Genomic DNA, 13079 nt, shown 5'->3' with positions numbered 1-13079 from the left:
ATTATCTTAATAAATTCATGTTTGTGTATGTAATTAAAATATTTTATTATCTTTGCTATTATAAGTTTAATTTTATTCATGGTTATATATATCTCTACAAGAGATAATATTGTTCAAATGAAACCTATATGTGCTTTGATTTAAAAATTATATTATTATAAAATATATCATAATTTTTTTTATAATTTTAATATTTTTAAATTAAAGATAATATCTATTTTTTGAATGATTACACTAATCAATGGGTGACTAAGATTACACGATTTATTTGATACATTGAAATAGAAAGAGCGCATTGAAAATGTAGAACCAGCGGCTCCGCCCGCTTAGTCTACGTGAGTTGGATTTCATTACACGTGTTCAATTTTTGCGGGACCTTTTTTTAAAAAAAATATTTTTTTTTTTTTTGACAATGCAGGCTTATATGCCTTACAAATTAGTATCTGTTCTAATAAATCTCGGGGTGAGCCAGAGTCGAACCCGGGTGTCTCGGGACAACAGAGGATAAACCCACCACTGGGCTATCCAATCGTGCTCAAAAAAAAAAAAATATTTTCAATCCACTTCATTTTATCAAAATAGTTTATTTTAAGCATACATTAAAAAAAACTTTTGAGTTAAAATAATTTATTTTAAACATATATTAAAAGTAATTAAAAAAATTGTTGAACTCTTAATTTATTATCGAAACGTAATATAAATATGTTATCTTATGCCAATTTTAGAGAGACAATTTTTATGTAACGAACTCATGGATTAAGTTTATTTGGGTAAGTTTTTATTTTCGAATTTAAGAACTTATTTCTTTAAAAATATATAGATCTTTTTAAATCTTTTAGATCTAAATGTGGGAAAAGACTCAGAATCTCACAAAAAATATATGTAATGTACAAAATAATGTAGTTGGGAAAAGATACTCTCAATTACCAGACAAAATGATTTAGCGTTTTCGATTTTGTTCTTTTTATCTTAATAGAACGCTACACGATGTAGTGCCTAACAAACGTCAGATGATGTAGTGTTTTCAATAATTATGCAATAAGTTGCAAGATGTAGCGTTAATAAATGGTATCATCAGAGGGCATTTTTAAAGATCGTGATATTTCTGTCATTAATGACAGATATGATGACAATGGGAGCCAACACCAGCTAAATGTCAAGGAGGTATATTATATTTTCATTTGATAAAAAATAAAAGTTTATTTCATAACAAAATATAATACTATATATAATGTTACCTAAATAAATTCTTATTTTTGAAAAATAAAATTAATTAGGCCATCAAAATATATTATACCATTTGTTCGGTATGAAAACAAAAATTTATCGGTAGGAACTATGTTCGTGTTAGATTATATACATGGTTGCACCAAAAGAACATTATATGTAGATATTGTTACAACTAAATGGTGAATAATCCTACCCCAAACTACATCTATCAAAAAAACAGTGCTCAGAGAATTACAAGTGTTGATCGATGATACAGATTATCATGTGTAAGCATTTTTCATAGCAAAATCCGAGAAATAATTTGTACAAATATGTTAGGTGAACTCAACGATGTTTAGGCGCCTTACGATGCTTCATACTTGCTCTTCGGATAACATCCCAAGCCTTATGAGGGGCACTAACACCGTGCTGTGAAGCAAAAAATGACTCGTAATTTGGAGAGTCGAATGCAAATCCAGTGTGCCTGGAGCTCTGCCCTGGTAGTTGAGCAAACGCAAAGCTCCTTGCTTCTTCTGGTGTCAGCTTAGTGCCTACCTCCAGTAATGCGGAGCCAGCATTGTCAGGCTCATGTCTGTGGATTTCCTGAACGATCTGATAATCATAGGGGAAAAACCATCTCTGAACCCTGTTACACCACAAATATTTACTTAGTATATAAACTTATTACAGTTGTTAAAAGACGAGACAAACCATCACCAGCATCTTTTTATCTAGGCCAAGGAGATTGGATAAGATTTCAAAATTATAACTGAAGCGACAATAGGGAATAATATAATCAATCTAGCATTAAATTAGATCAATAATGAGAAATTCACTCCAGGCAAAGAAATACAGAACCTCAAAGTGGAAGCAATCAGTTTTAAGAGTCTCACCCCTGGTATAAGAATTCGCCAAGCAGTGCAGCAATGGGAACAAGAAAAAGTGTGAGATAAAAATAGAATGTACTCATCAACAGGAAGATGGTGTAAAATATACCCTGCAAGTTGAAATGAACGACTTAAAAATGTGAAAATACTCGATAACTAAACGAAGTGATCAAGGTAACAAAAACTATGTACTTATTAATTACCTTGTAAGTAAAAAAGAATGAATACACAAAAATAAACAAAAACAGCGCTAAGAGGCTTCCCCCAACGCTTAGTTGATGCCACTTGGTAATTCTGTTGCACGTCATCAGAAGACGCAAATTCACAGTAATCACAACACAAGTGAAGGCCATAGTACTGACATCCCACTGCCCAAACATCTTCCCGGATGAAGTCACACTTTCAGTACTGGACGAGATTACAAATCTGTACACGATTACTGACTGATAAACTGAGAAGAAAGCAACAATACCCAGAACCCTGAATCTGAAGAAAGTATTTTTTATCCCCTCTTTGTATAATTCTGGATACTTTTTGGAAAGGAATGCACTAACATCCTGTTAAAATAATCACATTGAAATTCAAAATATTGATCAGCAAAAGATGAATGGAACCATTTGTATACTGAAAATTAATAATCTGAACTATTTGTAGTAGATGCCTTAACATTTTCGTATCAACGAATTAACATATGATGAAATTTACAGAAGTAATGGAAGAAACGTACCTTGTCCAAAAGTCCAACGAAGATTACAGGAAGGGATGTGAAAATAACATTATATAGAGTCTGAAACCAGTCATCATAAAATCTTTGTCCAGAAAATCCAGTTTGAAAGGTGTAATAAAATTGAGTCAGCGTAAATGTGAGATTTTTATAAAAAAAGTAGGACACAACCTGCAGCATAAAATTCCAATCATGCAAGGATCAATCAAGATTACATAAGAGATCATGTGTTATTTAAAGGTAGATAAGTGACCTTGCATACTCTAAGATATGACCACCGTCCATGAACAAGAAGTAAATCTGTAAGAAAGCGAAACTGGGCAATTGCAAAATCACTGGCCATCACAGCTTGCATTCCTTCCATCCCACTGATTCCAACGCCAACATGAGCAGCTTGAATCATCCCTACGTCATTTGCACCATCACCAATACTAAGTGTGATTCTCTGTGCACCTTTCCTGACCAGTCTTGTCACCTGAGGCAGTAATTGAATTTCCCAACTTTATACATCACCATGCAAATTCACAATTTGATGGCTAACCAACAAATGGGAGTTTAAATTTGTTCTAGAAAACTGGATGAACTTGCCTTGTAAATTTAATTAACAAGTTGAAACTGATATGTTTGCTATCATGATATTGTAGGTTTGTGCTACACAATTCCCAAATGCAAAATAGTCGTTATATTATTGACACTGATTAGTATCAAGCTGATTTGCTATCATGTGAATATACACACCAAAAGACAAATTTCATCCAACCGAAAGCATTTTTAAGTTACGTAATCTATGTTTATGAGAATATTTGTGGACTAGTTACAACTTGATCTCAGTTTATCATACTTCATCCTATAATATAATCCCAAGGACTAATTCCTAGCCCTTTTGCGCTCATAAGATAAGGAGTTAACAATGGCATGGTGAGGATGCGATTAAATAGTCCTCAGATGAGCTTAAAATTGATGACAAAGAGTTCACAGGAAAAATTTAATAATCATGTTCTACAAGAGAACATATGAAAATAATTCTGTTTTATTATCATTGTAAATAAACATAAAATAATTTATATCAAGGAGGTGGCACAATGAGAGACCTGTGCTTTTTGTAGAGGAGAGACACGACAACAAACAACTGCGCTACAGTTCATGCTCAAATTTAAGAGCATTGATCGTAAACTTGGGTCCAAGGCATACATAAGACATTTTCCATCAATTAGAAGAGATAACTTTGGGCCAGTTGCTGCCTGAAGGTACTGTTTGGCCTCATCATGAAATTTGTGTAATTCATTTTTCACTGTGTCTCTAATGCAACGTGCTATCTCCACTTGGTCACCCTAGCATTATATTGAGAGAGGGTTAAATAAAAAAAATGAATTGTAAAGAATTGGAATTTGAGCTTACATAGCAACAGAATTTTAATGTGAAAGCTTACTTTGCTCTCGGTTTCTCTAATTTCATCAGTTTCTGAACTGATAACAAACTGCCTCATGTCATTATTAATTAGATTACATGCTGAAACAGGAAGTAAAAAAAAGAGGAGGATTCATATTTTTGTAGGAGATGTCATACATTAAGAAACCCTCATCAAAGGAGGCACTGGACTACATGCAAACTAACCATAAGCTATATTTATCGCTGTTTCCATCTTGTCTCCTGTTAACACCCAAATCTTGATTCCAGCCCTAGAGAGAGTTTCGATGCATGTCGGTACCCCTTCTTGAAGCTTGTCTTCTATGGCAGAGCATCCCATTAGTATCAAATTCTTTTCTATCAGTTCCCCCACCTATTCACATTCCAAAACATACTTAACCAACCCGACTGATTTTAGAAAAGCAAATTGGTAAAAAAAAAAAGATGCCTAGTGCAGTCGTACATGAACAACAGTGTTGGACAATACTAGATCCGCTGAGAATGCTAGGAAGGGTAACAACCTTTATGATCTAGTTAGACAGAAGATGCATCTGCTACCAACTAGCTAAAATTTTGAACAGACAAAACAATTATATTTTACGTGTAAAAGGACAACTTGAGACAATTTGGTACCTGCTAAAACTGTCAAACTTCAAACAAAATAAAACATAAACATTCAGAAAATATAAAACATATAAATAAAATGAAATCGACCATTTTAAAATTATTTATTCATATATTTAGCCATATATATATATATAAACATTATTTAATTTATTTTGTATTATAAAATAGTAAGAATTCAGCTATTTAAAGCACAAAACTGACATGCACATGTTGGTAACTAGAAGATGATCTGCTTAAAAGGTGACAACCTCAATTAAACACATACCTCATCCAATTTTTTCTCACGGTCCTTTAAAGAAGATTTTGCTTGAATAAACTTCTCATTCCAACTGTCATACATCTCTTGATTTAAATCTCTGTAGGCCAGGCAAAGGGTTCGCAATCCAGCAGCTCCATATTGTTCCATGTGGTCTCGGGTTCTTTTTTTCAAATCATCACCCCCATCAGCCAACCGCTCGTAGATTACTGTATCAGCACCCTGTAGAAACAAGTCAAATAAAAAGTACAATGCACAAACAACTTTTAATTTACATTAGAGGTCTCACAGAGTGTTATTGCCTTGCAGTATAATACAAGCCTTCCATCTGGATAACGACATATAACTGATTGGCGCTTCCTTGTACTGAAAAGAGCTATTTCTGTCAGCACGAGAGCCTTACTATAAAAGCCATGCAAGTAACAGATTTGAGTAAGAAGCAAAACCCCACCTGTTAAACTCGAGGACATTTAGGATCTCATATGAAACATCTTCAATCTGTCCCATCTTTTCAACATGCGATTCACGAACAAAGATCTTAGTAGGTGTACGCCTGAAATATATGTTTACCAATGTTTAACGCATATTAATGATGAAATAACATAAATACAGCTACCTATAGTACAGCACTGATAATTATAACCATGTTATAAATAAAAAATAAACTCTACAGGAATTCATGATCTAAGATCTTCTTTCATGTGCAATGTCATGTGTACAATTAGAAGGTAATATCATAATATTATACATGAGAAAATAACATGAATACAAAAAAAGATGTACTGTATTGCCTCTAATGAAAATGATGACGATGACAATAAAAAAATAACAGATACATTAATATATATGCAAGAAACTTTGTATTGCAATGTCTCTTTCTAGTCAAACATGGTGCCCAATGAGCTGCAGTCCATTTGGTATATAAACTACCTGTAGAAAAAGAAGCCGAAGTTCTTTGCTGCAGACACCAAAGCAGCCTCATCAGGAGAAGCAGCTTGATAACGAATTCTTTCAGGAGTCTCTTCACCTTCAGGAAGTACAGTATGACATATTGCGAGGCATCTGAAAAATTCCTACACAAAAACAACTCTTTTACCAAAATCGTCTAATTAAAACAAAGAAATATAGTGAACTATTTAAGAATTTTCTATGAATCAAGTTGAGAGCTGCAAACATTCAGTATGCACAACAAACTACTAATTCTGACATGTATTATACAATATTCAAAATTCATACCATACAGTTGGATTTATATACGTCTTTATCAAACAGTGTGTGTATTTTAATCTATCTAGTCTGATTATCTCGGTGGCTATTAAAAGTTTAAATAATTAAAATCTAACAAAGTAATCCACCTTGCAAGCATCAGAATTTGGTTCATTCCTCCAAGCACCTCGCATAAGCCTCGCATCGTCAAAGTTGAAACCCTTGTCAAATATCGTATTTGACGATTTCTCCCCCTGTGGGGTTATACGGCAATAAGATATTTAAATTCTAATGATAACCAATAAACCTATACTACCACTATGCAGCTATTGATACCTCTTCAAGAATTATGCCATTCCGGCGAGCCCCTCCCATCTCAATTTCAGTGACACCAGCTCCATACATCTCCCCTCCAATAGAACATTTAAAGAACTCCATCAAGTTTCTTGTTAATGTTCCCGTTTTATCTGAGAATATGTATTCTATCTGGAATAGCAAACGGTTGTATCAAAAGAAATAATAGTTGATGCTTATAGAACTTAATTAATGTTTTATCATCCATAGTTTATAGAAATAATGTTTTTTAGATGCTAATAGATGATCAAACAAATTAACACAAAACTGACCTGTCCAAGTTCTTCATTAAGATTTGACGTACGTGCTAAGGCTGGGGTATTCGTTGCAGAATGGTACATATGCAAGTCATTGTTAATAAAGTTGGAAGACTGGATAAACTTGATGGTCTGAAAGTAAAGAGTCATTAAGTGGTTGAATCGATGAATAATCAAAAACCTTCTGAAAGACCATACAAAAATTACTCGTCATCATACCTCGACAGTAACATAAAGGGAAATAGGGATGATTGGCGAATACAGAGTAATCAAAGTAAACATACCCAGGGCAGCAACCTGGAGAAAAATAATATCTTTATCAAGATAGCATATGGTAATCCTTATCATTGTAGTCACATTATTTATAGCACGAGATTCTATTAATGATTTCTTAATATTTAATGATTAGATGAATACAGTTATGGTCATCTTGATATCTTGGTTAGCTATAATTATTTCAAAGTATATATCATAGTATCCATATCGAGAAACGCTGAATATTAAAGTTTGATAACTTACCTTAAGCCTGTTGTTTGGGTTGAACTGGTCGAGTTCACCTTGTCTTTTAGTCTTAAGATTCAGATAGAAATAATCGTCATCCACAAACACAGCACTGTAGCATTCCATTAATTAATCAATACATATATGAAGTCAACTATGCCATAAAAGATTTAAATTTCATATACAATTTAGACAATAGACTAGCTAATGTCAGACCTGCCTATGGCCCCAATAAGACACATGCAAAAGAGAAGGCAAAAGAGAGCGATAATCACTTTGTCGAGTTTCTTTTCCAGTGTACTTCTTTTAGAAGGAACATTCATGGAATTCATCATCACCTGCATGCAATATTATAAGAACATAATTCAGTAATAATAGAGAGGTTATAGGATACACAACGAAAGAAAGGAAAGTAAAGAATTTAACATAGAACACTACAAAGATAAGATGTAATACTGAAATATCTAGAATGATGATGCATGTCCAAGCCAGTGCTTGTCTATAAAAATGACCTTTCTTCAGATGAAACAGATTCAAGATTACATAGAAGCGATACATGGATGTACTTAATATAATCAGCCTGAACTTGTCGAATAACATCTAAATATTAGGCTTCTCTGCTACGTATTTAACTTTAAAACATTAAATTTGACATATATCATTAAAAAACAATCCTATCTTCGCATAATGTCAGCATAATGATTAAACAATCATCATAATGTCACACACCTTTGTTTCTGGCCCGGTAAAGATAACAGATGCAACTATGTACTCTGTGTTCTTCAGACTGCATCCCTGTAAACCGAGTTGAGCGGTAGTATGTGAACAAATGCTAGTTTTATGTGGACGACATAAGTAGAAGAAACTTCAAAATGACCTCTAGGAGCAGACCACATTTGTTAAAACATAACATAGGCTATTTATTCATAAACTTTAGAGTAGACACAACATTTTTCGCAACTGGGTAATATTGATGTAATTAATATCTACTTGGAAAAATGGTATGGGTGTGTGCTCATCTGCGTGTCTATGAATGTAGCACATACCCGCAGTAGAATCTGATTGGGACTAAGTGGTAATGTTTGCTTTTGTATTATCAAATTGCCTGAGAAAGTGTATAACGAGTTGTTTGGTTGCTCACATTGTACTTCGCCTGCAAACAATTCAAATAATAAAGCAAAGATTTTATGATTATAAGTATGAGTGCGTAATTATATGCTATACTACTAAAAAGAAAGCTGATAAGCGTGCAATTTATCTTAATATTGTTCTTGTATTTTAGTTATTTTGTGCTTAATTGAAATTTTATTTAATAAATACTAATGTTTTATTGTAGGATGCAAGGAATCCTAATTATATTTGGATTGGAGTTTAAATAGCAAGGATTGGAGATTAATTCGAACAAAATTCGGACTTTGAAGCTAGTTGCGCAACATTCACTGTTTGGGCCATATCTGGAGTTCTAGAGGTCCAAATCAGGTGATTCAAGAGCCCATGCGAAGCTTAGAACAAGGCCTTTAATTCAGAAGTGGTCTTGCAATTTGATCCGAGCTGTATGAGCCCAGAATCAGAGTCCAAAATACAGTTACGAATTTCCTCTTTTGGAATTCTATTCTGATTCGGAAATCTCCTTGTATTTTGATTAATTCATTTAAAATACATTTAATATAGATTGTGTACACTTGCACATTAGTATTTTACGCAACAAAAGCCTTTTCTGACCAGATAGTAGACAAACAAACAAAGAAGACAATTAATTTTAGAAGACAAACCATCAAATTCAGAGGCTATATCAGGAGTCAAAAAATCCCATGTTTTCTCTAGCGCTTTTCTAATCTTTAAATTTGTTTCACCATCCAAATTCGCAGTCTGTAAGAAAATGCAACATAAAAGTTTCTTCTATAAGGTGATAAGAAAGATGAAATTATATTATATTAACCCTTAAACAACCATAAGAATTTGCTAGACGTCTTAGTATGAACTTCGAAGTAAGCTAATTTGCAAACTGCAGCAAACCTCAATGTAGCAAACACCATCTGGGTTGGTACTGGCAAGGAATAACAAATCAGCTGGAAAAAATTCATCCTGCTTAACCTGCAATAGGGGGAACATTCAGCAATAGAAGTACCTAAATTGAATATGAGATCATTATCTACAGTCAAAATTATGAAGTGATTCTCAGAAGCATGTACACATTACGTTCATATAATTCAAAATATGATTGATTTTTTATATATTAATCAAATACTATGTAATGGTTTTGGTTTTAGTGAAGTAATAGACAAAAGCATGTCTGTAGACTATACTAAATTTTTATAGAGCTTGTACTCAAAGCAAGTACCATTTGATGAATTTATGATCTCCATTGATATCCCCAGACCAACTAGGATACATCTTACAGTTTGTCTAGCACCGAAAACAAGGAAAATCTAAATATGTCACACCAAGCAGATGGAACAATATCCGGGCAGTGCATATTAGATAGCTTACATTATGCTAATTTCACATCTATTAGTAAGAATAGTACTTTCATGGTTTTGCTCATGTCCAAAAGATTACAACCTGCTACTTCACAACATAAAAAATCAACAATAGCTATGTAAAGTCAATAACGCTTTTTTTAAAAGCTTAATATTCACGCGCTTAATTTAAATTGTCAAAACAATAGATCTTGTAAGTTTCCCTCATAGAGTTTAATTTCCAGAATTACAATCAAACTGAACTAAATTATCAAAGTTCCATTTATAAATTCTTTTAAGTCTAAATCCTCTTTACAAATTGAAATTGTGGAAGTAACACCAACTGTTCAATTTACGGATAGCATATAACTGAACAAAATGCCAGCTGCAGTCAACGCACATACACCGTATGCTAAAAACTGAACACTAGTAAATACATACAGCAGTTTTGATTAAAAAAATAAAGAAGTAGAGAGACTTTGGAACAATCAGTTTCTAATAAATAATCAAAGAACTTGAAGATGTAATAGATGAGAAATTTTATCTCATACTTACTCTCACAATATCTCCAACTTGTAGTTTCTTCCAAGGCACAGATTCCCAATTTTGTCCTTGTAACATATCTATAGCAGAATTATTTATTGACTTGTCATTTTGAAGACGTTTCTGTTACAAGGAACATAAACAACACGTATGCAAGTAATTTATTCACACACTCACATAACATAGACCTTAAACTTTGCTACAAAGCAACAAGTTTAAAAGACTCATAAAATTATCAAAATCAAGTATTGACAAATTAGAAGTTACATAAGCTTCCATTTACAAATAATAGAGTGGATGAAATATTATTAACAATCTAGTAATTTGTTAAACACAAAGTAGTACTACTCACCCAGTCCTCGAAAGCCTCCTTAATAAGAGAGACTATGAGTACAATAGATAATGGAGCAACATTTGTATACGGACTCACAGGGCTGCAATAAAAAAAGAGAGAATAAGTTAGAGGCTTGTAGACTAGTTTGAGAGAGATATCAACAACAAAGAAATACGACAGGCTGAAGGACGTATGGTGTCAGGTAGAAAGTCCTAAATAAAACTTAGCACTCAATAAGGATGTTGGTGCCACAGGTTATAGTTTATGCAGTTCTATAAAGGTTATGCTCGAAAAAATCACACATATCTGACTTACATCTTCATACATACCTGACAGGTGTGAAGGATAACATGGAAATCATAAGAAAGTAGCAGTTAGCCAGCCTCCTAAACTGCCATCGTGAACACAAAAGAAGTCCAACATTGGAATTGACACTATGGACTTCGAAGCTTACAACATGGTAAAAGAAGGAGAAGATTAAGAATCAGACACTCCACTACGATAAATAAGATTACCTGTTCATATAGCCCTTTCGGAAGAAATGTCAATAAGTTGTACTTTGTGGTTGATATGGAATTTCCCTGAAATATACATAAATACCAAACAAGATCAAGTTCATACTAGCGAATTCATACATCTTCCATTCAAATTAAGTTAAATAAGAGGTAAATAAAAAGGTTTTCAACTTTCTAAGTACAATTACCTTGCCACAATTATAAAAAGGCACTAATAAACTAGTAAATTTCACATCAAGAACGAAATAATTTAATTAGAAGGAATGTTATAGGATTTTGATGACAATTATCAAACCCCTTCTTATAATCGATAGCTAATAGAGCTTTAATAGAAGCCATTTCAATACTTCAGTCGAAATTAACTACCACTTTCGTTTTTCTTGTTGTAAGAGGTGCTGAATTAATTTAGGAACCTAACTACATAAATCTATAAGATTTGTGCTCTATTCTCTTCCTTTCAAAAACGATTATCATGCTCGCACACCGTTCCACTCGTTTCCCCATGATTCCTCTAACTTTGATAATGTATCTCGGATTCAGAATCACTTTTCCCCTTGAGGTTCTACTTACCAATGTCGAAGATGCTCCTCTCTCAACTGAAACTTCTTTCTCAAAATTCATCCTAGTCTCATTTTTGTATTGCTTACTTCTCAATCTCGGATTTTACTACTTAATTCACAATCACCTAACTTCACTTCATTTCTTTCTTTTAACTTCCAGTTCACACAATTCAGATTTCAAAACACGATCATCTTTCCATTAACGACCAAAAAGAAACCCTAAAATCATCTTTTAGCTAACACAGGGCCAAACCACATGGCCAGAGGCTAACCTAAACTACAAACATAGTAATAAACATGTCTTACTAACATTAAAACTTAACTATAATATTTTTTAGCCCAAATTATTTCAGATGTTCGTTATGTCCAAAATTAGATAAAAATATCAACTCTTAACCCTTGCTAATAACTTGGGCCTATAAACAAGATCAAAGCATTATGTATTTAAATACATTGTGCATGCATGCATGCATGCATGTGTGATTATGACTATAGGTGGGTAAGACTATATACAAATTAATATCCTGAAAACTAATTTTAACTGATCAGCCCCTGCATGCATGTATTTACATAGATGGAGAAGAGGAGGACCTTAAACTTGGCAAGAGCGTTGGCTTCACGATCGTTACAATAGACAGTACGATTACCAGGAACCTGAGGTGTGACACGGCCGAGTTGAATGGTTCGAGACGTTGTTAAACCGCCAAGAATCTCGGTGTTTCCTAGTCTGCTATATTTCCATCCGGCCATATGCAATTTCTCCGATCGCCGGAAAGAAAATTCATGCAGACAGTAATGATTATTTTTGATCTCCGAATTTCTCGCTCTATTTTATTTACTGTTTTTTGGGGCTGTGATTTGAGCAAACCAACGATTTACATCGAATATAAGTCATGCCATCAGGTCACATTACGTGCCGATTGATAAAACATTAATATCCATACACGAATAATATTATATAAATAACATTTTCAGTTTCCAAGATATTTATATGTTTTCAAAATCTACTTCTATTTATAAAAGAGGATTGGGACAAAAAGACCAAGAAAAATATCAGTGAAATTTCAAATATACTCTCGGTTTACACACAATTTCTGCAACACCCTCTTCTCTTCATTTTCTTCATGCTCTCTAACAATTTCTCCATCTATGCTCTGTAACAGTTTCATAGTCTCCCTGTATTCACTATCTGTCTGCTCTTTGATTTAACTCAAGTATTCTCTCCTTACCAAAGATTTGT

At 33.3% G+C, this 13079-nt stretch overlaps 1 protein-coding gene across 1 annotated transcript; it reads right to left on the bottom strand.

Moving 5' to 3' along the window:
• Nucleotides 1-1554: 1554 nt before the first annotated feature.
• LOC108194696 (phospholipid-transporting ATPase 3) lies at nt 1555-12589 on the bottom strand. The gene is made up of 27 exons (XM_017361648.1): nt 12431-12589; nt 11280-11345; nt 11094-11155; nt 10783-10864; nt 10443-10553; nt 9445-9522; nt 9201-9297; nt 8475-8581; nt 8158-8223; nt 7645-7766; nt 7447-7540; nt 7147-7224; nt 6943-7059; nt 6653-6802; nt 6466-6570; nt 6041-6183; nt 5562-5663; nt 5413-5476; nt 5120-5332; nt 4435-4600; nt 4250-4329; nt 3912-4151; nt 3074-3295; nt 2824-2991; nt 2300-2653; nt 2103-2206; nt 1555-1855 (listed from the first exon to the last, which is right to left on the bottom strand). Exons 1-27 carry the CDS (start codon nt 12587-12589, stop codon nt 1555-1557), a joined length of 3651 nt encoding a protein of 1216 aa, XP_017217137.1.
• Nucleotides 12590-13079: the final 490 nt, after the last annotated feature.

The sequence above is a fragment of the Daucus carota genome, chromosome 7 (assembly GCF_001625215.2).
Source record: "Daucus carota subsp. sativus chromosome 7, DH1 v3.0, whole genome shotgun sequence".
Lineage (NCBI taxonomy): Eukaryota > Viridiplantae > Streptophyta > Magnoliopsida > Apiales > Apiaceae > Daucus > Daucus carota.
The sequence above is the reverse complement of the archived record's forward strand: the minus strand, read 5'-3'. Positions and strand labels throughout refer to the sequence as shown.